Here is a 24581-nt window from a genome sequence, read left to right as displayed (position 1 = left end):
ATTATAATAGTTCTATGTAAAATATCTTACTGTCCTGGAGAGATTAAGCTTAACCAATATAAAAATGCATTAGACAAAATTACCAGTATAACCTCATTCATCAGACGATTTTATTTGTTTTAATAGGCATACGTTGTATTATCATGTGTCAGCACTGCATGTAAACTTTAAAAGCTACAATGTTGTGGGTAACTAACACGGCATTGCACATTCAGGGGATTTTTAAGTTTTCTTACAGAATATAATCCTACATACTGTAAAGAACAATAACATGGCCTTACACTGATTTTTATATTTTTAAGACTAACGTTAAAGTGAAATCATCGACTTAAATGAAACGTTAGTATGATCAGCGATTCTCTCTTATCTGATCGACTCCGTTCAGTTCATATAGATCTCTACTGAACTGATTATTTGAATCAGATGTGTTAAATAAAGGAGATATACAAAATATGCAGAGCAGTAAACATCTTAAATGAACTAAAACAAATGTCACTCTTTTATAGTTCAAGTGGGTGGCTCTTAAAAGAGCCTTTTGTTTAGTTTTGGAGAACTGGATATTTTACTTTGCTTTAGCGGGCTTCTCGGTCTTCTTTGGCAGCAACACAGCCTGGATGTTGGGCAACACACCGCCCTGAGCGATGGTCACGCGCCCCAAGAGTTTGTTCAACTCCTCGTCGTTACGCACTGCCAGCTGTAAATGGCGGGGAATGATGCGAGTCTTCTTGTTGTCACGAGCGGCGTTTCCAGCCAACTCCAGGATCTCAGCAGTAAGATACTCGAGCACAGCGGCGAGATAAACTGGAGCTCCAGCACCGACTCGCTCTGCATAGTTACCCTTGCGAAGAAGCCTGTGAACACGGCCGACGGGAAACTGAAGCCCGGCTCTGGATGAACGAGTCTTAGCCTTTGCTCTGGCCTTGCCACCGGTTTTGCCTCTACCGCTCATTTTCGATTGTAGAACTTGCTGTTTTCTTGCAGAAAGACGCAGATAATGTAACACAATGCGCTGCTGTTTTCAGTATTTATGCATGCTTGCCACTCGCCGATTGGTTAGAGTCTGTAGAAAGTTTAAACCAATCACTGAACTTCCCTCCAAAAGATAACGCCCACTCCTTTATTCTGTCTTGTCTTGTTTTACTGATGTTGTTTGTATTATAGATATATATTATATGATAATTAAACGACAAAATCTCAAAGCTCATGCAATATTTTCACAGCCCTACAGAAGCAGATCAAATGCTGATGTTAAAATCCATTTATCAGTCACACACATTCACAAACAAACTCAAACTGCAACTCTGATCTGTACACTGCTTTTTTCAAACTGCTTCTGTTAAAAATGTAAATTTATATACTTGAAATGTTCATATTTTAGTCAATTTTATAATGTAAATAGCCTGTTATATTCAGTGCTTTATCCATCTTATTTAATTCCACCTTAGTGTTTGTCATTGTGTTATTTTGTTGATTTTTTTCTAAAACTCATCCCAATAAAGCACCATTACATGAATTAAAATATATGTGGCAGACAAATTTTGTCTAAGACAACTTGCAGTGCATTACAAATTGTATTTAATATGGTTTTACTACAAACATCTTGGCTAGTTACTGTAGTAAAAGACATTTGTGGATACTGTGGTTTCACAACATATACTGTATTATGACACATAAACATGCTGTCTTTAATTGTATTTATACACATACAGATTGTTTGTTGTTAATAATTGCTGTTGTCTTAACGTTTTGTTACAATTAAAGATAACTTTAATAGCATGAGCCAATCATCTAGGCTGTTAGGAATAATATAATTAGTTTGGGTTACTGATCAAATTCGCCCCTTCACTGGGCTGCGACTGAAAGCTCTAAAATGCTTCCTCAAAAGGCATCAAGGCACGTCCAAATCTCCTTTCTCTTGTCTCCTGAAATACTTTTATCAATAAGATTTTTGAAGCCAGCATGGTGTGTGTGAGGGGGGAATGTGATTAGTCGAGCATGGTCGAGTTTCCAAAAAAAAATATATATTTTTTTTTACATAATTGAAAGAAGGAAGTGCAACACTAAAATCTGTCTCAACCACCATTCAAAAACATGACTGGGGTTCTAACGATACAAAGCTTAATACAAATCGGTGAAGTGTCCCTTTAAAGACACACATTTTATTAAAATCCATTTCATTGTTCTAACCCATAAGACGGTAATTTTCGCCACCTACTGGTGTGTAATATAAAGAAATGGTTACAGAATACAAATCTGTACAAGTAATTTTTTTGTAAACAAACTGAAAATGAACAAGTCAGTTAGATGAATCCAAATTTCCACCACTAGAGTCAGCCCACGTTGCCCATCGGCCCACCGGTGAAACTATCAGTACTCCAGTTGGCTGATTCGTCCCTGGCCGTGCCCTTGTCAAACTGTGACTGGTACATATACTGTTTCAAATCTTTCCAGATAAGAAGGTATGGCCCTTAAGCAGAACAATGAATCTCCATTCTGACAGAAATGTGATTGGGGCAACACACCCATGTGGGGCCCAAAAAGGTTGCACCTGGGCTGATATGTGAGGCCCACCTGGGACCCAACTAATTTTATCCTCAGTTTCCATTGTGGCCCCACATCTGTTAGCGCAGATGGGCTGATGATGGGCACTTTATGGGCTCAATGTAGAGCCCATGTGGGTTTACAGGTAGCTCCCATTTGTGCTTATTAAAAAAGTATGTGTAATCCATCTATGGGCAAGTACACTGCTGCTAGGTTCTTTGGAGTTCAAGTAAGACAAGTAACACAACAAACAACAGATTTACTTAAAAGATGAATCTTTGCCAAAAACTCAGATAAACTCTATCTTTGACCTTTACCACTCCTCTAGCCCAGACCCAAGCCCCAAGGTATTCAGCAGGCCAGAACTAAGCCCTAACTCAGCACTGGCAAGGCATGATTCAGCCCTGAAAGTGACAGTGCAAATGCAACAGGCCCTGGCACGTCCAATTGTGGCCCGGTAGTGCAAACATGACTATTTTGTTAGGCTTAAGGTCAAGAGAAGTAACAAGCAGTGTATACGTCATCTTAGATAAAAGTATCCGATGTATAAAAGATTGAGTCAGAACTGAGACACAGAGAGAGGCTTGGGATGATATTTGAATACATGCTGTTGTATTTTCTGATTGTCTACATTTTATTGGCTTGAGTAAAAAAAGTAATTTTGGTTTGGCACTTGGGATTTCAACCAGGCAAACTTAAAAGAGTTCAAATGTGCCACAAGAGGATAAAACATTGTGAATAAATCCTACAAAAACTTCAAGAAAGGCTACAGGACAATTATAATGCCTCATTTAGGACAGTCAGACCACCTTTCTGTACTTTTAATCCCAGCATATCACCCTTAATGACAAAATATGTTAGGACTCTATTAAGCCAAGTTCACACTACATGATTTTAAGACATATTTGCAAGTCGCCAACAGGTCGGGTGTGATCAGGTGCAAATCAGTGGGAGATTAGCAGCCAATTAGCGCTCACCAATCTGTATGTGTGAAAAAGGCAACAATTGATCAAAGAGTCTCCTACGACTTGACATCGTGTAATGTCACATGTCGCGAAGAGCTATCAAATAGGATGCAAAAACACAAACGCAATGCTGTAAAACACTAAACATATTAGCTGTAAAATATGAATCATAATGTTTTCTACCTTTTTGAATTATTAAATCAAATAAAATCAAAACCCTTTAACATTTGACAAGTAAAACTCTTCTTGATCAATCTAATACATAGTAAGGTCAATCGTTTGTAAACAATAACGCGTCGGGCCCACACATGTTGCTCATTCGCCATAACAGTGTACATCTTTAAAAAAATCAAGACTTCTGCAAACCATTTCGTTTGTCATGACACATTTACATTAAATGATCAGTGATGCGTCTCTTGTGTGTGAATGGCTCCACCGTTCATTAAATGCTAAGTGATACAAACCGTATCATAATATAAGTCCTTGAAATATACATTCACGTTTGGCAAAATATAAATGTGGATCAAGAAAGAAAGGTGATATGAGGTACTTTATTGCAACATGCAAATTTCTTTCATTTGTTACATTTCTGCACTGTTGGTTTTGTAAATTGAATAACAACAGAACAAACTGATAATAATAAAACAATAAACACAATATATAAACAATGCAAACCACATTTTCTTTACTAATACAAGTAAAACAGGATAACACAAGAAAACAAATGTCCAAAACTGACCATAACTGTCTTTAATCTGCTGTTTGCAGGGATACCTCCACATCAGTGCTTTTCTGAACACGCTGGTGAGACAAAACAGTCCCGCATCAGATTGCGTTGCATTTTTACTGTTCCCATAATATTGCGATGTGAAGTGTTCTCCATCAGTTGAAAAGCACCCATCCCATGATTCCTCCAGTGCCCATCAACCATCTTGTGATCATCTGTCTACCAGTCTGCAAAAGCTGAAGGAGAAAATGCTTCCGACTTGCGCTAGTAGAGGAAGTTTTGGATGCACAAGGAGGCCGCTGTGATCTTCACCATCGTGTTTGTCTCCAGGAATATGGTTGACCTGAAAACTCTTTACTGGTTGGCAAGAATGTCAAATTTATTCTCTACCACCCTTCGTACACTAGAGAGACAGTAGTTTAGGACCCTTTGACTGTGTTTTATCTGCCTGATTGGATATGGCTTCATGAGGTCATGTCTTAAGGGATTATTGTGTCTCAAAACATGGTTTGGAGACAAAATAAAATCATTGGGTGACCGGGTTGTTCTCAACTCGTGTAGTGTGACCTCCTGTTGTGGGTCATTCACATTGTATCATGTGGTGTGAACAGCTCAACAACTTCAACACAACTTCTACAGTCATGTAGTGTAAACAGCTGGATCCAACATTTTAAAGTCATGTAGTCTGTACGACCCTTTAAAGGCCTCCAATGCTGCCTTTAAGTCCAGAGACAAAGACATTTACAGTGCAGCCAGAGCAAATATGTGCAGAGCCATCAAAGGCGCAAAAGCAGAGTACAAAAGAGAGATGGAGGACCACTTAATGAACAATGACCCACAACGACTCTGGCGAGGGGATTCAGCACCTCACAAACTACAAAAGCAACACTTACAAGACCTTTGATGCCAATGTCTCCCTAGAAGAAGAACTCAACTGCTTTTTTGTTTGTTTTGAGGTAAATTTGTCAGAGACCGTCACACCACACCCACCCACCCCCATCAGACATGAGCACCCATTCAAAGTACATGAACATGAGGAGCGTCCCCAGGGCTGTTAATTCAAGGAAGGCTGCAGGACAGATAGAGTGACAGGAAAGGGACTTAAAGAATGTGCAGACCAGCCTGCTGCAGTTTTCACAAAGATCTTTCAAAGAGTTTTCACATATAGAGCCAATCGGTCCAAAGAAGATGCCAGCTGCCTTATGGCACTTCTCCAATTTAAACCATTGGGCAACTATGGCCTTTTCACACAGACATTATGGAAAATACATAGAAAATGCATCCAGGATTTGTCCAGGATTGATTGATATTTGGTTCATTCACACTGTCAATGATTTTTCAGAATTTGTGTGTGCAAGAGATCCTAAAGACAGTTTTTTTGTCATTCTACTTTTGATTTTTAAACCATCTTGACTTTGATGATTAATAATTGCCCAAAATTGCCAGAGGTTAATCATTTTGATACATTTTAGATTTTTTTTCCCAAATTTATATATTGACATAAAGGTATGAATTTGTTTATTTTAAGATAAATGGATGGTCAAAAATGTTAGTTATAATGGTTGTCATTGGAGCATTTTTTTGTCCCTATGATCACATGTCGGTTTTTGGGTAGCTTAGCCATTTTAAGCTAATTTTTTTTTTTTTTTGGGGGGGGGGGGGTTAGTTTTTTTGTTAAAAACATGGGTTAATGTAAACATATTGACATATAAAGGATACATACATATAACTATTTGATATGTATGTTTCAGGCAGAAGTACTTTTAAAAGATTGACTTGTTTAAAGTGGAAAAAAATGATGTATGATGTTTTTTAGAGCAGTTTTTGGGAATGTGTCATTTTTTGGCCTTAGGAACCTTAGTTTTTTTAAAGACCTTTTAATGGTTAAATACTCAATGGCTATTGTACTTCACTTTATTTGCACAACCACCTCCACTTATTTTATTTTAGTGTGTGTTTGTCTTAGACAACTCTTTTCAGACATGTATATTTATTTAATTTAATGTTTCTTGCACTAACTCTAAATGTGATTTGTGCTCTAATTTTGCTGTAGCACCCAAAGGCAAAGGGAACACCGGATTTCCAAAAATAATGATTTATTTAGGATCAAAACCATAAAAATTACAAATTAAACTGGATAAAATCTGTGCCAAATAAAATCAAACAAAAAAAGACTTAACACAAGAGTCCTAACCTGAAAAAAAAAAAAAAACAGCAAAAACAGCAGATGAGGGAAGGTAATATACACACATGACCAGTTCATTACACACACACAGGGATAACAAAAACAAAACAAAACAATTTATGTAAATTTAAATTAACCCATTTTCTCAAAAATATAAAACAAACACAAACATTTTAACCACTTTACTATACTGCATCACTGGTGTGTATTTCAACATCTCACTGTCACTGCAATGTTATGGTTTGCATACTTGTGACCACTTTTATAAATCGCCATTGCACTGTTCACCTTGCAGATTGAGTATAATAAACATATACACAAAGAAAATTATATCAACTTAACGTAGACAAAGAAACAAGAAGCCTCTGAATGTCGCGTGTGCTTCAAGATGATCAAAACAACTACTTTATTTAACGCTTTACAAGTCCTTCAGTGATGTTCATTTAATTCAAGCGATTTAATAAAGTGTTTGTTAAAAACACAGAAGACGCGCTCGACCTGTCACTAAATATTAAAAGAAAAAACTCATGAAAACCATAAGCAGCTTTATCCAGCGGCTGATGTTGGTCTTGGATTTTATATGGAGATGCAAAAATTACCTTTTGTTCACGCGTGTTTTAGTTTCAATATATAGCTATGTGCCTCTGCTCTGTGTTTACATTGTTCTCATCGCGCCAATGTGTTTTAATACTCCAGTTTTATTGTAAATGTTAGAGGAGAAAACACACACGTAAGCTGCTCGTGGAGGCGCACAGACACTGAGCTGTACCGGTTGAGTCTATATGGTTCTCATGTGATGTGTAAAACCGCCGCGCGCTCTGCTGCTCCTCATTACTGATCTCTTGTGTTGATTTTGTGATACTACATCACGTAGAGAAATGGCTGAATCCGCTCCAGTTGCTGCCGCCCCGCCGGCCAAAGCACCCAAGAAGAAATCCGCCGCTAAAGCCAAGAAAACCGGACCAAGCGTGGGTGACCTCATAGTCAAAGCCGTTTCGGCTTCCAAGGAGAGGAGCGGCGTCTCTCTCGCCGCCCTGAAGAAAGCGCTCGCCGCCGGTGGCTACGACGTGGAGAAGAAAAACGCCCGCGTCAAGATCGCCATCAAGAACCTCGTGACCAAAGGCACTCTAGTCCAGACCAAAGGCACCGGCGCTTCCGGGTCTTTCAAACTCAACAAAAAGCAGGCAGAGACCAAGGCAAAACCAGCAAAGAAAACCGCTCCTAAAGCAAAGAAGCCCGCAGCCAAGAAACCCGCCGCTGCCAAGAAGCCCAAGACTGCAGCGACAAAGAAGACCGCCGCTAAGAAATCACCCAAGAAAGCAGCGAAGAAGCCAGCCGCCACCGCCGCTAAGAAGGCAACAAAGAGCCCCAAGAAAGCAAAGAAGCCAGCGGCTCCTAAGAAAGCAGCGAAGAGCCCCAAAAAAGCAAAGGCTGCTAAACCCAAGACGACAAAGCCCAAAGCAGCTAAGCCTAAAAAGGCAGCACCCAAAAAGAAATAAAGTCAGACTTTATATTTTTTACTAAAAAGGCTCTTTTAAGAGCCACCCACCAGCCCTTTAAAGAGCAATGTTTCGATATGTGTAATGTTTTTTGCAGTTAATTTTAAGAACTTGATTTATTAAAACAATCAGTACCTTATAAAATAGTGCTTCTACTAAGAAGTTTTTTTTAAGTTTCACTTTAGTGCCACACAGATTTTGGAGCGTCTCTGCCATAAGAAAGCATTACATTTTTAATTAACTTGAGTATTAAAGTTAAAGACGCTTCGTATTTATGAAGTGCAGTAGAGTTTACAGATGTAAGTAAAAGTTATTGCAGCATAATAACACTACAGTACACAGCAGTACAGATACTTTTCTTTTGTTCCCGAGTAAAGTAAAAATACTTCACTACGTCCCACCTTGGCTTGTAAACGTTTGTTCAGTTTCTTTCAGTTTCTGCCAGTTTAAACATCTGTCCTCAGATAACACATACAGATATACACATATAAATGTATACATTATAATGAACTGTAAGTTGGATTAAAGCATCTGCCAAATGTATAAATATGAAAACAACGGCAGGCAGAAAGATAGAAGGGGCGGGATTTGGCGTTTGGAGGGAAGTTCAGTGATTGGTTTGAACTTTTCACAGACTTCAACCAATAGGCAAATAAAGCAGCTCTTAAATACTGGAAACATCAGCTTCGAGTCACATATTTTTATTGTTACAAGAATAAAACGAAAATGAGTGGCAGAGGCAAAACCGGTGGTAAGGCCAGAGCAAAGGCCAAGACTCGTTCATCCAGAGCCGGGCTTCAGTTCCCCGTCGGCCGTGTTCACAGACTTCTTCGCAAGGGTAACTATGCAGAGCGCGTCGGTGCTGGAGCTCCAGTTTATCTCGCCGCTGTGCTCGAGTATCTTACTGCTGAGATCCTGGAGTTGGCTGGAAACGCCGCTCGTGACAACAAGAAGACTCGCATCATTCCCCGCCATTTACAGCTGGCAGTGCGTAACGACGAGGAGTTGAACAAATTGTTGGGTGGCGTGACCATCGCTCAGGGCGGTGTGTTGCCCAACATCCAGGCTGTGTTGCTGCCAAAGAAGACCGAGAAGCCCGCTAAAGCAAAGTAAACTGCGGTTACTCCACAACAACAAAAAAGGCTCTTTTAAGAGCCACCCACTTGAGCTTTAAAAGAGTGAACTTTTATGAGGTTTTTGTTTAAATCATTTATAAGTGTTACATTATGCAAAACAAGTTGATTTAAGAAATATCAATATTATGCTTGAACTGATTTAAGAGTTTTCAAACTGGGGTCAGTGGATGTCTTAGTACAAGCATACTTTGAAGAGTTATTAATTTCTCGTTTTTTCTACTGTGTTTTTTATCTTGCTGTAATGTTATATTCTCTGTAAAGATGCTGTGGAACCGAATTTAAATTCGAGCAGTGTCTTTAAAAATATCACTTACTACTAATTTAACACCGATTAGATTCTTTATGTTTCTTTGTACATAAAAAGCGGGTTCCTCACATACACCGTTTCATATTTGGGGATTCTCGGCACCATTCATTTCGAAAACCCCTGGACTAAAAACATTGAAGGCTCTAAAATGCACAATGAACATTACATGGTGTTATGGATGTCTGAGATCACATCGCGATTATATTATTTGTGTATCAGGGGCGCTTTCATACTTGTATTTTGCTAATGTAACGCATTTTTATCAGAACAATCCACATTATTAATTCCGCATGATTTTAAATTTATATATAAATGCTTAAATATGACTTTAACTAAACAAAGGATATCGAGCGGGAACAAACCGCTTCTGCTCGTTTGAAAAGAGCCAATGACCAGTAGACGTCACACATTAGCCAATCACATGCCAGTGTACTGTCTCCGCCCTCTGAGCTCGTGGTCTTCTAGTCTTTAAAGGCAGCTTGCTGGGTGTAGTTCTGTATTTATTTTCTACGTAGAAGAGTTTTGACTTCAGTCATGGCAAGAACAAAGCAGACCGCTCGTAAATCCACCGGAGGCAAAGCGCCCAGGAAGCAGCTCGCTACTAAAGCTGCCCGTAAGAGCGCCCCAGCCACCGGCGGTGTGAAGAAGCCTCATCGTTACAGGCCCGGTACCGTAGCTCTGAGAGAAATCCGCCGCTATCAGAAATCCACTGAGCTGCTGATCCGTAAGCTGCCTTTCCAGCGTCTGGTGAGAGAAATCGCACAGGACTTCAAGACTGATCTGCGCTTCCAGAGCTCCGCCGTCATGGCCCTGCAGGAGTCCAGCGAAGCTTATTTGGTCGGCCTGTTTGAGGACACCAACCTGTGCGCCATCCACGCCAAGCGTGTCACAATCATGCCCAAAGACATCCAGCTGGCTCGCCGCATTCGTGGTGAACGCGCCTAAACTCGACGTCACCCACATCAACACAAAGGCTCTTTTAAGAGCCACCACAACTCCACTGAACGAGAGAATTTCTTTAAATGTTTTTTAAAAATTACAATCTTTACCTTCTACACTTATGAATATTTTATAGAGAGGTTTATTAACTTTGAAACTATCATTAACAGTAACTGAATCGAGGTATTATGTGGTGAATTCGAAGTTGAGTTTCCCCTGGCTTAATCTGTAGTTACTTTTTGGTAATGTAAGCACTACAATCTACTGATTATATAACCACTAACTTGAGGGTTAGTGACGTCTAAGCACATCAAGAAAATAAAACCAGTTTATTTGTTCTCGTCCTCCGAGTTTACACTTCCCCGAGCTCATAATGTAAAAGTTAAGGATTTATGGTTTTCGCTGGAGTATAAATTGTTAAATATTCGTTTCTAGAAAATTGCATCTATGAACACTACCATGTGTGTCTATGAAATATTCAATAAGCGACCAAAGAATAAAGTTATTTGCTTTACATTTGGTTTTACATCTTGTTAACAATGCTGCATCTGTAAACGAGCACGACTGCATGTGCGAAAATCATAATTTGGTAAACGTAAAAAGGTTGAAATGTGATGTCTATGTGGCAATAAATGATTGCCATGGTAGCTCTTGCTGGCCCCGCCTTCATTTCTGTGTTTCCATCAGGTCCTGTAGGCAACTGTAAACTCCTGTTTCACAGCACTTCATTATGCATTTTTGCTACGAGAAGTTGAAATCATGTCAGGAAGAGGCAAAGGTGGTAAAGGACTCGGCAAAGGAGGCGCTAAGCGTCATCGCAAAGTTTTGCGTGATAACATCCAGGGAATCACCAAACCCGCCATCCGTCGTCTCGCTCGTCGTGGTGGTGTCAAGCGTATCTCCGGTCTGATCTATGAGGAGACTCGCGGTGTGTTAAAGGTGTTTTTGGAGAATGTTATTCGTGATGCCGTCACCTACACTGAACACGCCAAGAGAAAGACCGTCACCGCCATGGATGTCGTTTATGCTCTGAAGCGTCAGGGTCGCACTCTGTACGGTTTCGGAGGTTAAACGATTAAAGTTCTACACAAACCCAAACGGCTCTTTTAAGAGCCACCCATCTTCTCACTTAAAGAGTTAACGTGTCCGTTGTTGTATGGTTCAGTTTAAGATTAAGTTGCTTTTTAACACTCATCACAGTCTTCCTTGGTATTGTGTGGTATTATGACCGGTTTGGTCGTGCTGTACTTTTGTTCATTCGGACATTAGAAATAATGTTTAAACCAAGCATAAAGAACACAAAAGCCAAGTGTTATTATGTGAAGCCGGTTACAGAATTTTGCAACTGAAATAACAATCCAGCTCTAATGTTTTCTTCGTAGTAATGCTACATGCTTGCATACATTATAGATCTTGCTTACAGACGCTAAATATCATAGTCTAACTTTGTTACGTAATCTGTACATGCTATCAGTTTATTATGTTAAGAGAAGGACGAGACAAGATTAGCATACTACAAACTTCATTACATGTTTTTGAACTAAAAGTGGTGCGTTCATTTGTTTTGTTTTCTTCGAGTAAAAAAACTTGGTACAGAATTGTGCATAAAATATTTTTCATGTTCATAGCAGGTGTCATGTCAGTCTTATGAAAACAACTAAAGTGTAACCAAAAACTTTAAACTAAATAAAATAATAAGAAAGAGCATTGTGTACAAAATTGAGCGGGAAAGTAAAACAGCCCTCAAACGCATCGGGCGATTCAAACATGAGGCGGTGGGTGGGACTTAAGTTTTGAAGAAACTGATTGGCTCACTTAGTTTACAGCTACTCCAACGAAATTCATTCGTGTTTTTTGTCCAATCACATCCCGCAATTAGAAGGTACGTCTACGGTCTCTAAAAAAATAGCATGGGCAGTGTATATATGCTTCTTCACAAACACGAATCTTTATTCATTGTGTTATTGTAAAAGAGTGATTATGCCTGAACCAGCAAAGTCCGCACCTAAGAAGGGGTCAAAGAAGGCCGTTACTAAAGCTGCCGGAAAGGGTGGCAAGAAGCGCAAGAGGACCAGGAAGGAGAGTTATGCTATCTATGTCTACAAGGTACTGAAGCAGGTTCATCCTGACACCGGGATTTCCTCTAAGGCTATGGGGATCATGAACTCTTTCGTCAATGATATTTTCGAGCGTATCGCCGGTGAGTCCTCTCGTCTCGCTCACTACAACAAGCGCTCCACCATCACATCGAGAGAGATCCAGACCGCCGTGCGTCTCCTGCTGCCCGGTGAACTCGCCAAACACGCCGTGTCTGAGGGAACAAAGGCCGTCACAAAATACACCAGCTCCAAATAAATCTGTTGAAGCTTTCAACACCACAAAGGCTCTTTTAAGAGCCACCCACTTTATCGGTTAAAGAGCTTCCGTGTTTATTAAACATTTAGTTTTGTTCACATTTCTTTCATATGAACTTTCTTTCCTGATAAATAACTATGAAGAAGTTTTAATATGTAGACTTTAGTTGGAGTTGTGTAATAGTGTTTGCAGTGCTATTGCATTTAGCAAACCTGAGCAGTGACACATTTTCCTTTTTTTTCCACAACATGCGTGCACCTTTTAAGCATTAAAGAACTCAAGCTGCAGTCTACTAGTTATTTTAGTATTACAATAGTAAATGCTACATAATACTACAGTAATTATTCTTTGCCATATATTGAAACTTTACCAGGTCACTTCTGTGATACAATAAAACTCAGTGAAAATATGCTGTTGGTATTCAGATATAGATGACGACATACAAACACTGAATGGAAAACTAATTATTTTAAACTTTAACTGCAACATTGTTTACAATCTTAAGTCAAAATACTAAGTGTAAACTATTTGTATGAGTAATAGTGATATATCTTTCTGCCATGAGCTTTACAGATCATTTTATTTGTCAGAGGATATTTGCATTGTTAAATATATTTATTTGTGATACTGTGAAACAAAAGAATATATTCTTGTATCTTATTTGCATGGTCAATTATTTATTTTAACAATACACACAGAATCTGTGACTTCTTCATTTGCATTGAAGGCAGGTTTTTATGGTAAAAGAATAAAACAATGATAAATGATCTCAGAAGTTTTACATATTTAATGTAAAATATGCAAGAGAGAAAAAAAAATCAAACAACCTAACTGCAGAAGTGTACACACCTTAAAACTAACACGTTTTGATTTTACCAGCCTATTAACATTATCATCTTGTCATCTTTGCACATCTTGACTTCTTGTCATCTTAAATATTTTCAAAGTTATAGATCTGTGATATTTTGAGTTAATTCCTGTGCATTGATATCTGCATACCACACAGATTTTCTTGTGCTTTGTATCGTTGTTATCCTGAACAGTGAAATCTCTCAAAATAGTTCTCCCACCCCTAATGCTAATGCTGTACCCTTTGAGATGAAAACCAAGTATATTAATGTAAATGGCCACTCTCACTCTTTGTACTCATTTCCAAATGCTAATGCTGTACCCCTTTAACACATGAATGCTGATGTAAATGACTCAATACGTTACAGTCACCAAAGGAGTACTTAATCAAATGATCATATTGATCTGATGATCACACAAGTGCTCACACAAGTGTTTAGATGATGTGTAAACAGATATCTTTAATTATCATAGACCACCTTTGACATGAAGTCTCACTTTTGCTCCCGGAAGGATTGTTTACCAACACAGAAGTATATCGGTTGAAGAAAATAGTCAGGAGACTGGTAATGCTAATGTTGAAAATGAAGAAGACTAACAGACTGTATATGCAGTGGGGCAAAGGAGTATTTGGTCGGCCACCAATTGTGCAAGTTCTCCCACTTAAAAAGATGAGAGAGGCCTGTAATTTTCATCATAAGTACACGTCAACTATGAGAGACAAAATGAGGAAAAAAATTCAGAAATTCACATTGTCTGATTTTTTAAGAATTTATATGTAGATTATGAAGAAAAATAAGTATTTGGTCAATAACAAAAGTTCATGTAAATACTTTGTTATATACCCTTTGTTGGCAATGACAGAGATCAAACGTTTTCTGTAAGTCTACACAAGGTTTTTACATATTGTTGCTGGTAGTTTGGCCCATTCCTACATGCAGATCTCCTCTAGAGCAGTGATGTTTTGGGACTGTCACTGGGCAACACGGATTTTCAACTCCCTCCAAAGATTCTCTATGGGGTTCAGATCTGGAGACTGGCTAGGCCACTCCAGGACCTTGAAATGCTTCTTACGAAACCACTTCTTTGTTGCCCGGGCGGTATGTTTGGGATCACTGCCATACTGAAAGATCCAGACACGTTTCATCTTCAATGCCCTTGCTGAAGAAAGGAGGTTTTCAGTCAAAATCTCATGATACATAGACCCATTCATTCTTTCCTTAACTCGGATCAGTCGTCCTGGTCCCTTTGCAGAAAAACAGACCCAAAGCATGAGGTTTCCACCCCCATGCTTCACAGTAGGTATGGTGTTCTTTGGATGCAACTCAGCATCTTTCTCCTCCAAAAAGAAGAAGTTGAGTTTCTACCAAAAAGTTATGTTTTGGTTTCATCTGACCATATGACATTCTCCCAATCTTCTTCTGGATCATCCAAATGCTCTCTAGCAAACTTCAGACGGGTCCGGACATGTACTGGCTTAAGCAGGTGGACACATCTGGCACTGCAGGAATTGAGTCCCTGGCTGCATAGTGTGTTACTGATGGTAGCCTTTGTTACTTTGGTCCCAGCTCTCTGCAGGTCATTCACTAGGTCCCCCCATGTGGTTCTGGGATTTTTGCTCACCATTCTGGTGATCATTTTTACCCTACAGGATGAGATCTTGCGTGGAGCCCCAGATCGAGGGAGATTATCAGTGTTCTTGTATGTCTTCCATTTTCTAATAATTGCTCTCACAGTTGATTTCTTCACACCAAGCTGCTTACCTATTGCAGATTCAGTCTTCCCAGCCTGGTGCAGGTCTACAATTTTGTTTCTGGTGTCCTTTGACAGCTCTTTGGTCTTGGCCATAGTTGACTTTGGAGTCTGACTGTTTTAGGTTGTGGACAGGTGTCTTTTATACTGATAACGAGTTCAAACAGGTGCCATTAATACAGGTAACAAGTGGAGGACAGAGGATCCTCTTATAGAAGAAGTTACAGGTCTGTGAGAGAAAGAAATCTTGCTTTTTTGTTTTTGACCAAATACTTATTTTCCACCATCAATTGCAAATAAATTCTTAAAAAATCAGACAATGTGATTTTCTGAAATTTTTTTCTCATTTTGTCTCTCATAGTTGAAGTGTGCCTGTGATGAAGGTTGCAGGCCCCTCTCATCTTTTTGGGTGGGAGAACTTGCACAGTTGGTGGCTGACTAAATACTTTTTTGCCCCACTGTATTTGGTTTGTTTTTGTTTTTTTGTTTTTCTCGTTCTATGTGTGAGGTCAACATTGCAACCATGAATATTAATGGGGGAAGATAAACACAAAAGGGCAGAAATATTGAGATGGTCCTCACTGCAGAACATGAGATCCAGGGGGCGGGGTTGGATCTAGATCCAACTCCTCCCACTTTATATACTTTGTCCCGCCAAATGAACCAGTATATTTGAGTTGTTGCAGCGCGCAATTAGTTGCAACCTGTGATCGAAACGTTTGCTCTTATCAATTTAAGTGTACGTTTGATTAATAATATAGTCAAGAAAGATTCATAATTTAGAAAGTATTTACCGACAGTGTGATATCACTGAAGGGATTTATTTGTACATTATCCCACTTATTACACAGCTATTCCTATACGAGTAAATATAAAAAACAAATTTATTTGATATCTTTTATTAGCAAATAAAAAAAAGTAAACCATCTACGAGGGAAACCTGTTTCCTAATGACTGTAAGCAAAGACGCGTTAAAACAATTTCAAAGTCCCTACAAGATAAACATTCAATTTATTAATTTCTAAATAACATGCCATAACAATTTTAATAATTATGCATATTTATGCTATATCCATTTATAGGTCTTAAACTGCATGTGGTACGATTACTCGTAGTAGGCTTACCCGAAATGTTTTACTCCAAAACACTATAGACAAAACTTACATTTCACCCTAAAGGCACTACTTTTATTGTAATCATAAGTAAAGTTCGTTTTTATGTCAAAAGAATAACTTAATTTAGTTACGACTTAATGCGGAAATGGTAACGCAGCAACACGTGTATGACGTCTCTTGTGGTAAAACTGCCGACCAATGGGATCTCTGGATCTGGATCCAACTCCGCCCCCTGGATGTCATGTTCTGCAGTGAGGCGCTACTGGAAATATTTGAGTGGTAAAGCAAAGAAAAATTGATGTAGTTATGTTACAAGAAAACACATAGTGACTTAAAAAATAACGCTGATTGGACAAGAGAGTGGGATGAGACGTCCATTCTGAGCCACAACAACTCACTTAGTGGTGGTGTAGCAATTCTATTTGCAAAGGCCACTAGGTGTCAAAGGTTAGCTTTAATAAATAAATAAAATAAATACTACATTATTATTAATGCAAAAAGTTTTTGAAATATGAAAACTACATCCTTATAGCTTTCTAATGATAATGTAGGTCGTCAAGGTTTTTGAAGATTCATAGATTTATTGAAAGAAGATTACAATTATGAATATATTAGAATGTATATGTACACTACAGGAGTGACATTTAACAAAATGACTGTCACTATACAATTTAAATCATCAGATGGTCTGGAACTATGAAAACAACATTCTTTGAGCTTTCCAACAATATATAGTTTGTCAAGAAATTTTAGGTTTACAGGATATTTACAATAAATATGTAATAACATCTTGGGCCCACCTGTTGGCGGGGACATTTTAGAAAATTACTCTTACTACGTCATTCGTCTACATAAAATATAGAGAAGCACACATTAAAATGAACAACAACAATAGCTTCAGATAAAGATTAATGAGCACAGTTCTGAATTGAATCTTAAAAAATTTATTTTGTAGAAAGAGATCCATGCACATATATAAAAAAAAGTGTAGTCTTCTGTCATTTCATGTAAAGATGATGTTGGTTTATGTGGCGTGCCGTCTGTCGCTCTGCATGCTTTTCGCTCTTTTTATGTCTCTATTTGTCTCAAACTGACCATCTCTCCTGATTTATGATCAGATTTGTCTGACTTCATAAAAGTTTTGCAAAAACTGCAGGTGTATCCTAAAGTCTCTACTTGGGACGTCCCGGATTCCTGCGCGGGTGGGCTCTTGACCTTTTATGTTTTTATTTTTAACCAACTTCAGACTTATCTTGATAATTGTATTTATCTGGCTTCAAGTTTATACACAGTACAGAGTGTGGTCTCTCTGATTTCACTACAAATTTGGGTGTGTTTCTTGATAGTAACCTAAAAATGAATAAACAGATCAATACTGTGGTAGGCGCTAGCTTCTCTCTTACATACGCCCATCTTATGTTCATTCTTGGCTTCCTGTTCATTTCCGTATTAACTTCAAAATTCTGCTTTTGGTCTATAAATCCTTAAATAACCAAACACTTCTTTATCTGTCTGAACTTCTATACTTGTAGGCTATAGATCTAGAGATCAAAATCTTCTTCTGATTCTCAGATCATTAATAATAAACAGATGGGACAGAGCTTTTGCCACTGCAGGCCCTAAATTCTGGAACAGCTTGCCGATCCACATTAGAATCGCTTCATATCTTCAACTGCTTTTAAAACCTTGTTAAAATCCTACTTTTTCTCTGGATTTTAATATTGTGTGAAGTCTATAGACCTCTTTTATTATTTAAAGGTACAATTTGTAAGATGTTTGCAGTAAAATATATAAAAACAAAAACACTAGGCTAGTGTTATATATTTTGTTCAGCTAATTACTAACAATATCTCTAATGTGTTAACTATTTGTAAATTATGAGAAAATTGCCATTCTAAACAGTGACACGGGGCAGTACAGTCACCTGTCAATGACGTTACCCTTTACCACCACCTTTACTGACATAGAAACCTCTCGAGAACTTTTTTTCTTTTGACTATAAACTATTCATACTTCAAATTACTATCATAAAAACATAATATAATATAAAATGTAGAGTGCCATAAAATGTTCACATCACTGGTAGACAGGCTCAAACTGATTTTATAATTCTTTGATTTATCTTCATAATTGCTTTTTATCATTATTTAAATAATCAAAAAGAATAAATTCAGAACAGGATTAGAATAGAATTATATTTTAAAAAACAAGCCAGTAAACATAATATCTTAATGTCACAATGCAATCATATAATATCAAAACTGCATACTGTTGACACACACACACACACACACACACACACACATTATTTTAATGGACAGTAAGTCACTTTGGGTAAAAGCGTCTGCCAAATGCATAAATATATAGATATAAAACTGTCTTGTCAGTGGGTTTTACTGTATTAAAGAAGTGATCTGGTAAAAGTGTTAAATTATATGGCAAATAATAATTACTACAGTATTTTGTAATAACTATGGTAAATTGATGAACTGTAGTAGACTGCAGACAGCAACATGTGTTTCATGCTTAAATGTGCTGCTTGATGTCGTCTAGGAAAAGAGCAATTAAAACTGATTTTTTTATCTGATTGAAGTATGAACACTTCAAGTACAACACCATCTAAAAAGTTTATGCAACAAAATGTCTCTTGAAGGACAAGAATTTACATATTCATATAAAGACAAATTGGTTAGTTATGACAAAATACGTTTTTTTTAAACATAGAAACTCTTTAAACGAGAAAGTGGGTGGCTCTTAAAAGAGTCTTTGTGGTGTTAAAAGCTTCAACAGATTTATTTGGAGCTGGTGTACTTGGTGACGGCCTTTGTTCCCTCAGACACGGCGTGTTTGGCGAGTTCACCGGGCAGCAGGAGACGCACGGCGGTCTGGATCTCTCTCGATGTGATGGTGGAGCGCTTGTTGTAGTGAGCGAGACGAGAGGACTCACCGGCGATACGCTCGAAAATATCATTGACGAAAGAGTTCATGATCCCCATGGCCTTAGAGGAAATCCCGGTGTCAGGATGTACCTGCTTCAGGACTTTGTAGACGTAGATAGCATAGCTCTCCTTCCTGGACCTCTTGCGCTTCTTACCTCCGTTTCCTGCGGTTTTAGTGACGGCCTTCTTGGACCCCTTCTTATTAGGCGCGGACTTCGCTGGCTCAGGCATGATTGCTCAAAACGCAAGAACAAAGTGTGTAACGATCTGCTCTGCTGAAGAAGTATTTATTTTCTGCCCATGCTAATTTTCAAAGACTATAGGCTCACGGTGCTGATTGGGTGTCTTCATTGGACAAATACCATGAATGGATCTCATTGGTATGGCTAAGACGTGAGAGAGCCAATCAAAGTGGGTAAGACGGTAGCCCCACCCACAGCCTAATGTTTGAATTTAATGCTGCTGCACCCATTGAACTGCGGTTTTACTTTCCCGCTCTTTTTAAAATACAATTTCTCTGAAATATAGTTCCTTTGGTAATTGAATGCGCAAATTTAAGACACTCTTTAGGTATTTATTTAGCAGGAAAACATTTATTAAACGAATACAAGCAAATATCACAATACAAGAAGTTTTTTGAGAAGAATCGTGTTTGTTTTAAAGCATGTGTTATTGTATTTATTCAGAATAATAATTGAACAAAGGGTTGCTGTGTGAAATTTAAACCAAACTGAATGCTCATTTATCTTATAAAGTGGCATAAAAATATAAATATTTTATTTTTAGATACTACTTTAAAAGTTTAAGATTTCTATTATAAAAAGTATTTGTTTACAGCCCACTTAAATTATAACGTTCTATTTGGGCAGTACGCGAAAGACTCTTTTAGAAACAAACATGAAAGCAAAGCTATTGATGGTCGTTTTCGAAGCACTGCTTCATGAGGCTTCGAAACATTTACGAATCTTTTGTCTCGAATCAGTGGTTCGGAGCATGTTTCAAACTGGCCCAAGTCACGTGATTTGAGATGGTTCTCACTGCGGAACACAACATCCAGGGGGCGGGGTTGGATCTAGATCCAACTCCTCCCACTTTATATACTTTGTTCCGCCAAATGAACCAGCATATTTACGTTGTTGCATCCCGCAATAAGTTGCAACCTGTGGTCGCCAACGTTTGCTCTTATCAGTTTAAATGTACGTTTGATTAATAATAAAGATTCATAATTTAGAAAGTATCACAGTTAGGTGTAAGGACACGTTCCTGACAATGCGAAATCACTGAAGGGATTTATTTGTACATTATCCCACTTATTACAAAGCTATTCCTATACGAGTAAATGTAAAAACAAATGTATTTGATATCTTTTATTAGCAAATAAAAAAAGTAAACCATTTACTAGGGAAACCTGTTTCCTAGTGGCTGTAAGCAAAAACGCGTTAAAACAAGTTCAACGTCCATAAAAGATCAACATTCAATTTATTAATTTCTAAATAACATGCCACAGCCTATATATTTTAATAATTATGCATATTTATACTGTATCCATTCATAGGTCTTAAACTGCATGTGGTAAGATTACTCGTAGGCTTACCCGAAATGTTTTAATCCAAAACATTATAGCAAAAAAAATTCATTTCACCCTAAAGGCACTACTTTTATTGTAGTCATAAGTAAAGTTCGTTTTTATGTCAAAAGAATAACTTAATTTAGTTACGAGTTAATGCGGAAATGGTAACGCAGCAACACGTGCATGACGTGTCTTGTGGTAAAACTGTCGTCCAATGGGATCTCTGGATCTGGATCCAGCTCCGCCCCTGGATCTGAATCCAACCCCGCCCCCTGGATGTCGCGTTCTGCAGCGAGGCGCTACTGGGTGATTTTAGCAAACGAGGCTTCATTACGTCATAACTGTTTCGAAACGTTTCGAAAATCCGATGATTCACCACTAGAGGGAGTTGATCACATGACCAGTGTCTAATATGTTTAGGTGAACTCGGGTCAGTTTTTTTATGAAAGTTCATAAAACATTTATCCTTCTGACTATAACACTGCCATTTTGTCTACTTTTTGTTTATAGACAGATTTAATGACAAAAATGTGAATAATGTAAAGGGTAGTTAGTTTTAATGATTTGTTTGCTCTAAATAAAACTAAAAACACAATACACTTTTAATTATGTCTTAAGTTAAAAAAAATGTAACATTTTAATTTAAATTTTGCTATTATTTTGTAAAAAAAAAAAAGGTGTTTCGAACTGCTTCGAAAAACTGAATCAATTTTGGAAACAATTGGTTCAATTGATTCGAAGCTTCGTTTCTCCCGTCACTAAGCAAAGCGCCACGAGACCACCAAATTAAACTAGCTGTATTTAGCGAGTTAGAATCAAACAATCCTCGTATCGCAAAGACAATTTCCAGAAACACAAAACAGTAATACTGCATAGATTTCATCTCTTAACGTGATAATGTGGGTGGCTCTTAAAAGAGCCGTTTGGTTTGAGCAGAACTTCAAACGTTTAACCTCCGAAACCGTACAGAGTGCGACCCTGACGCTTCAGAGCATAGACGACATCCATGGCGGTGACGGTCTTTCTCTTGGCGTGTTCAGTGTAGGTGACGGCGTCACGAATAACGTTCTCCAAAAACACCTTCAACACACCGCGAGTCTCTTCATAGATCAGACCGGAGATACGCTTCACACCACCACGACGAGCAAGACGACGGATGGCGGGTTTGGTGATTCCCTGAATGTTATCACGCAAAACCTTGCGATGACGCTTGGCGCCTCCTTTGCCGAGTCCTTTACCGCCTTTTCCTCTTCCTGACATGATTTCAGTCTACAAAACAGAGAGTGAGAGAATTGTGGCAGTGAAACAGGACTTTCAATCTGCCTACAGGACCTAGTGGAAACACGCAGAAATGAAGGCGGCGCTTTGTGACGCGTCATAGTAAAAGCACAGACCTACCTACATTGACCTAGCTACAACAGAATTTTAGTTTTATTCGATTATTAACTGTGATGATTAAACAACATTTAAACGTTTATTTAAAAAAATTATAGAGCAATTGCATAAAGGAGGTGCTTACTGAGTGGCTTTTAATTGAAATGAGTGATGTGCAATTATTTTAATAAACCTAGTGCATATAATGTAGATGTTATTAAAATATACTTTCTATCATTTTACCTTTAAACCATTAAATAAACGTTCCTAAGGCAATTACGTTTATACATGTCTTAGTCTTGAGATGATCAGTAAATAACAGAACTGCATACTACCTTTCTAGAAAAATAAAGCTTGGGGGGAAAATATCTGGGAAGTCAAACTTGCATCCAAAATTCAATGGCCACTTTGAGATTATAGATTTTTAAAGAACATACAACTAAAAAAACAGTAGCGTGTAAGTGATTAAATAAACAAAATGAAATTCTCTCGTTCAGTGGAATTGTGGTGGCTCTTAAAAGAGCCTTTGTGTTGATGTGGGTGACGTTGAGTTTAGGCGCGTTCACCACGAATGCGGCGAGCCAGCTGGATGTCCTTCGGCATGATTGTCACGCGCTTGGCGTGGATGGCGCACAAGTTGGTGTCCTCAAAGAGACCGACCAGATACGCCTCGCTTGCCTCCTGCAGAGCTCCAATGGCTGCGCTCTGGAAGCGAAGATCAGTCTTGAAATCCTGAGCTATTTCTCTCACCAGACGCTGGAAAGGCAGCTTACGGATCAACAGCTCAGTGGATTTCTGATAGCGGCGGATTTCTCTCAGAGCTACGGTACCGGGCCTGTAGCGGTGAGGTTTCTTGACACCGCCGGTTGATGGTGCGCTCTTGCGGGCAGCTTTAGTAGCGAGCTGCTTCCTGGGCGCTTTGCCTCCGGTGGATTTACGAGCGGTCTGCTTTGTTCTTGCCATGACTTCAGTAAAAGCTCCTCTGCGACACGAAATGTAGAAATGTTCTCTCCCAGCGGCTTTTAAAGACTGGTCGTCCATGAGCTCAGGGGGCAGGTATAGAGAGCTACCATGTGATTGGCTAATGGGTGACGTCTAAGTAGACAGCTGACCAACGACTTTGAACGTTTTTCAAACAGGCAGAGGCGGTTTGTTTCCCGCTCGAGATCGTTTGTCTTGTTTAACCCCACATTAGCAGTTTTCCGAGCTGATTCTTCATTTGTCTAAAAAAATTATAATGGTTACTTTTTTATTTAAAAATAAAACGGAAAACGACCATTTATATATAATTTACCACCACGGTCACCACTGTCTATAGGCTTAAAAGCCAATTCAAACAGTCATTCTGAGAACGAATTTAGTTTTCCAACAAAATTTAACACTTGAACTATAACACTTGTATTTTGAATATTGATTTTATTAAGGTCATGTCACAGCCTAAAATTATTTAATGAAATCAAATCTTGATTGATATTCAAGACTCTAAAGAAGTGATTTTCTGAGATTTCTCTATAGCATAATAAGACTTAAAGGTTACAATAGCTAAAAAAAGGGTAACATAACGCACAAATGCGTTTCTAAACCTATACTTCAAACAGAGACCAAGATTTCACTCTTTTATAGTTCAAGTGGGTGGCTCTTAAAAGAGCCTTTGTTTCATTCTTGGTCAAACTGGTTTACTTTGCTTTAGCGGGCTTCTCGGTCTTCTTTGGCAGCAACACAGCCTGGATGTTGGGCAACACACCGCCCTGAGCGATGGTCACGCGCCCCAAGAGTTTGTTCAACTCCTCGTCGTTACGCACTGCCAGCTGTAAATGGCGGGGAATGATGCGAGTCTTCTTGTTGTCACGAGCGGCGTTTCCAGCCAACTCCAGGATCTCAGCAGTAAGATACTCGAGCACAGCGGCGAGATAAACTGGTGCTCCGGCACCAACGCGCTCTGCATAGTTACCCTTGCGAAGAAGTCTGTGAACACGGCCGACGGGAAACTGAAGCCCGGCTCTGGATGAACGAGTCTTGGCCTTTGCTCTGGCTTTACCACCGGTTTTGCCTCTGCCGCTCATTTTCGTTTTATTCTCGTAACAACAAAAATATGTGACTCGAGGTTGATGTTTCCAGTATTTAAGAGCTGCTTTATTTGCCTATTGGTTGAAGTCTGTGAAAAGTTCAAACCAATCACTGAACTTCCCTCCAAACGCCAAATCCCGCCCCCTTCTATCTTTCTGCCTGTCCTTGTTTTCATATTTATACTTTTGGCAGATGCTTTAATCCAACTTACAGTTCATTATAATGTATACATTTATATGTGTATATCTGTTTGTTTTTACA

At 38.6% G+C, this 24581-nt stretch overlaps 9 protein-coding genes across 9 annotated transcripts; 5 read left to right on the top strand and 4 right to left on the bottom strand.

Moving 5' to 3' along the window:
- Nucleotides 1–514: 514 nt before the first annotated feature.
- On the bottom strand, nucleotides 515–24462 carry LOC129433314 (uncharacterized). The gene is made up of 2 exons (XM_073868422.1): nucleotides 23934–24462; nucleotides 515–974 (listed from the first exon to the last, which is right to left on the bottom strand). The coding sequence occupies exons 1-2, from the start codon at nucleotides 24314–24316 to the stop codon at nucleotides 563–565; spliced, it is 795 nt and encodes a 264-aa protein (XP_073724523.1). The 5' UTR covers nucleotides 24317–24462; the 3' UTR covers nucleotides 515–562.
- On the top strand, nucleotides 7297–7928 carry LOC141364154 (histone H1-like). The gene has a single exon (XM_073868255.1). It carries the CDS (start codon nucleotides 7297–7299, stop codon nucleotides 7915–7917), a length of 621 nt encoding a protein of 206 aa, XP_073724356.1. The 3' UTR covers nucleotides 7918–7928.
- On the top strand, nucleotides 8634–9211 carry LOC129433311 (histone H2A). Its single transcript, XM_055191909.2, has one exon. It carries the CDS (start codon nucleotides 8644–8646, stop codon nucleotides 9028–9030), a length of 387 nt encoding a protein of 128 aa, XP_055047884.2. The 5' UTR covers nucleotides 8634–8643; the 3' UTR covers nucleotides 9031–9211.
- LOC129433300 (histone H3) lies at nucleotides 9876–10393 on the top strand. Its single transcript, XM_055191897.2, has one exon. The coding sequence runs from the start codon at nucleotides 9895–9897 to the stop codon at nucleotides 10303–10305; it is 411 nt and encodes a 136-aa protein (XP_055047872.1). The 5' UTR covers nucleotides 9876–9894; the 3' UTR covers nucleotides 10306–10393.
- Nucleotides 11042–11417, top strand: LOC141364152 (histone H4). The gene has a single exon (XM_073868253.1). The coding sequence runs from the start codon at nucleotides 11059–11061 to the stop codon at nucleotides 11368–11370; it is 312 nt and encodes a 103-aa protein (XP_073724354.1). The 5' UTR covers nucleotides 11042–11058; the 3' UTR covers nucleotides 11371–11417.
- On the top strand, nucleotides 12280–12700 carry LOC141364153 (histone H2B-like). The gene has a single exon (XM_073868254.1). It carries the CDS (start codon nucleotides 12280–12282, stop codon nucleotides 12652–12654), a length of 375 nt encoding a protein of 124 aa, XP_073724355.1. The 3' UTR covers nucleotides 12655–12700.
- On the bottom strand, nucleotides 19117–19540 carry LOC129433335 (histone H2B). The gene has a single exon (XM_055191936.2). It carries the CDS (start codon nucleotides 19538–19540, stop codon nucleotides 19163–19165), a length of 378 nt encoding a protein of 125 aa, XP_055047911.2. The 3' UTR covers nucleotides 19117–19162.
- Nucleotides 21191–22152, bottom strand: LOC129433372 (histone H4). Its single transcript, XM_073868252.1, has one exon. The coding sequence runs from the start codon at nucleotides 22137–22139 to the stop codon at nucleotides 21828–21830; it is 312 nt and encodes a 103-aa protein (XP_073724353.1). The 5' UTR covers nucleotides 22140–22152; the 3' UTR covers nucleotides 21191–21827.
- LOC141364151 (histone H3.3A) lies at nucleotides 22806–23216 on the bottom strand. The gene has a single exon (XM_073868251.1). It carries the CDS (start codon nucleotides 23214–23216, stop codon nucleotides 22806–22808), a length of 411 nt encoding a protein of 136 aa, XP_073724352.1.
- Nucleotides 24463–24581: the final 119 nt, after the last annotated feature.

Source organism: Misgurnus anguillicaudatus, chromosome 6, assembly GCF_027580225.2.
Source record: "Misgurnus anguillicaudatus chromosome 6, ASM2758022v2, whole genome shotgun sequence".
Taxonomy (NCBI): Eukaryota; Metazoa; Chordata; class Actinopteri; order Cypriniformes; family Cobitidae; genus Misgurnus; species Misgurnus anguillicaudatus.
This window is presented reverse-complemented; position numbering and strand designations above follow the sequence as displayed.

Excerpts from the sequence above, each read along its gene's own strand:
- LOC129433372 (XM_073868252.1), bottom strand. The coding sequence starts at position 22,139 with ATGTCAGGAAGAGGAAAAGGCGGTAAAGGACTCGGCAAAGGAGGCGCC.
- LOC141364153 (XM_073868254.1), top strand. The coding sequence starts at position 12,280 with ATGCCTGAACCAGCAAAGTCCGCACCTAAGAAGGGGTCAAAGAAGGCC.
- LOC129433311 (XM_055191909.2), top strand. The coding sequence starts at position 8,644 with ATGAGTGGCAGAGGCAAAACCGGTGGTAAGGCCAGAGCAAAGGCCAAG.
- LOC129433314 (XM_073868422.1), bottom strand. The coding sequence starts at position 24,316 with ATGAGCGGCAGAGGCAAAACCGGTGGTAAAGCCAGAGCAAAGGCCAAG. Across the intron at positions 975-23,933 it reads GAGAAGCCCGCTAAAGCAAA|AAAACAGCAAGTTCTACAAT; the intron begins GTAAACCAGTTT and ends TCTTTCTGCAAG.
- LOC141364152 (XM_073868253.1), top strand. The coding sequence starts at position 11,059 with ATGTCAGGAAGAGGCAAAGGTGGTAAAGGACTCGGCAAAGGAGGCGCT.
- LOC141364151 (XM_073868251.1), bottom strand. The coding sequence starts at position 23,216 with ATGGCAAGAACAAAGCAGACCGCTCGTAAATCCACCGGAGGCAAAGCG.
- LOC129433335 (XM_055191936.2), bottom strand. The coding sequence starts at position 19,540 with ATGCCTGAGCCAGCGAAGTCCGCGCCTAATAAGAAGGGGTCCAAGAAG.
- LOC129433300 (XM_055191897.2), top strand. The coding sequence starts at position 9,895 with ATGGCAAGAACAAAGCAGACCGCTCGTAAATCCACCGGAGGCAAAGCG.
- LOC141364154 (XM_073868255.1), top strand. The coding sequence starts at position 7,297 with ATGGCTGAATCCGCTCCAGTTGCTGCCGCCCCGCCGGCCAAAGCACCC.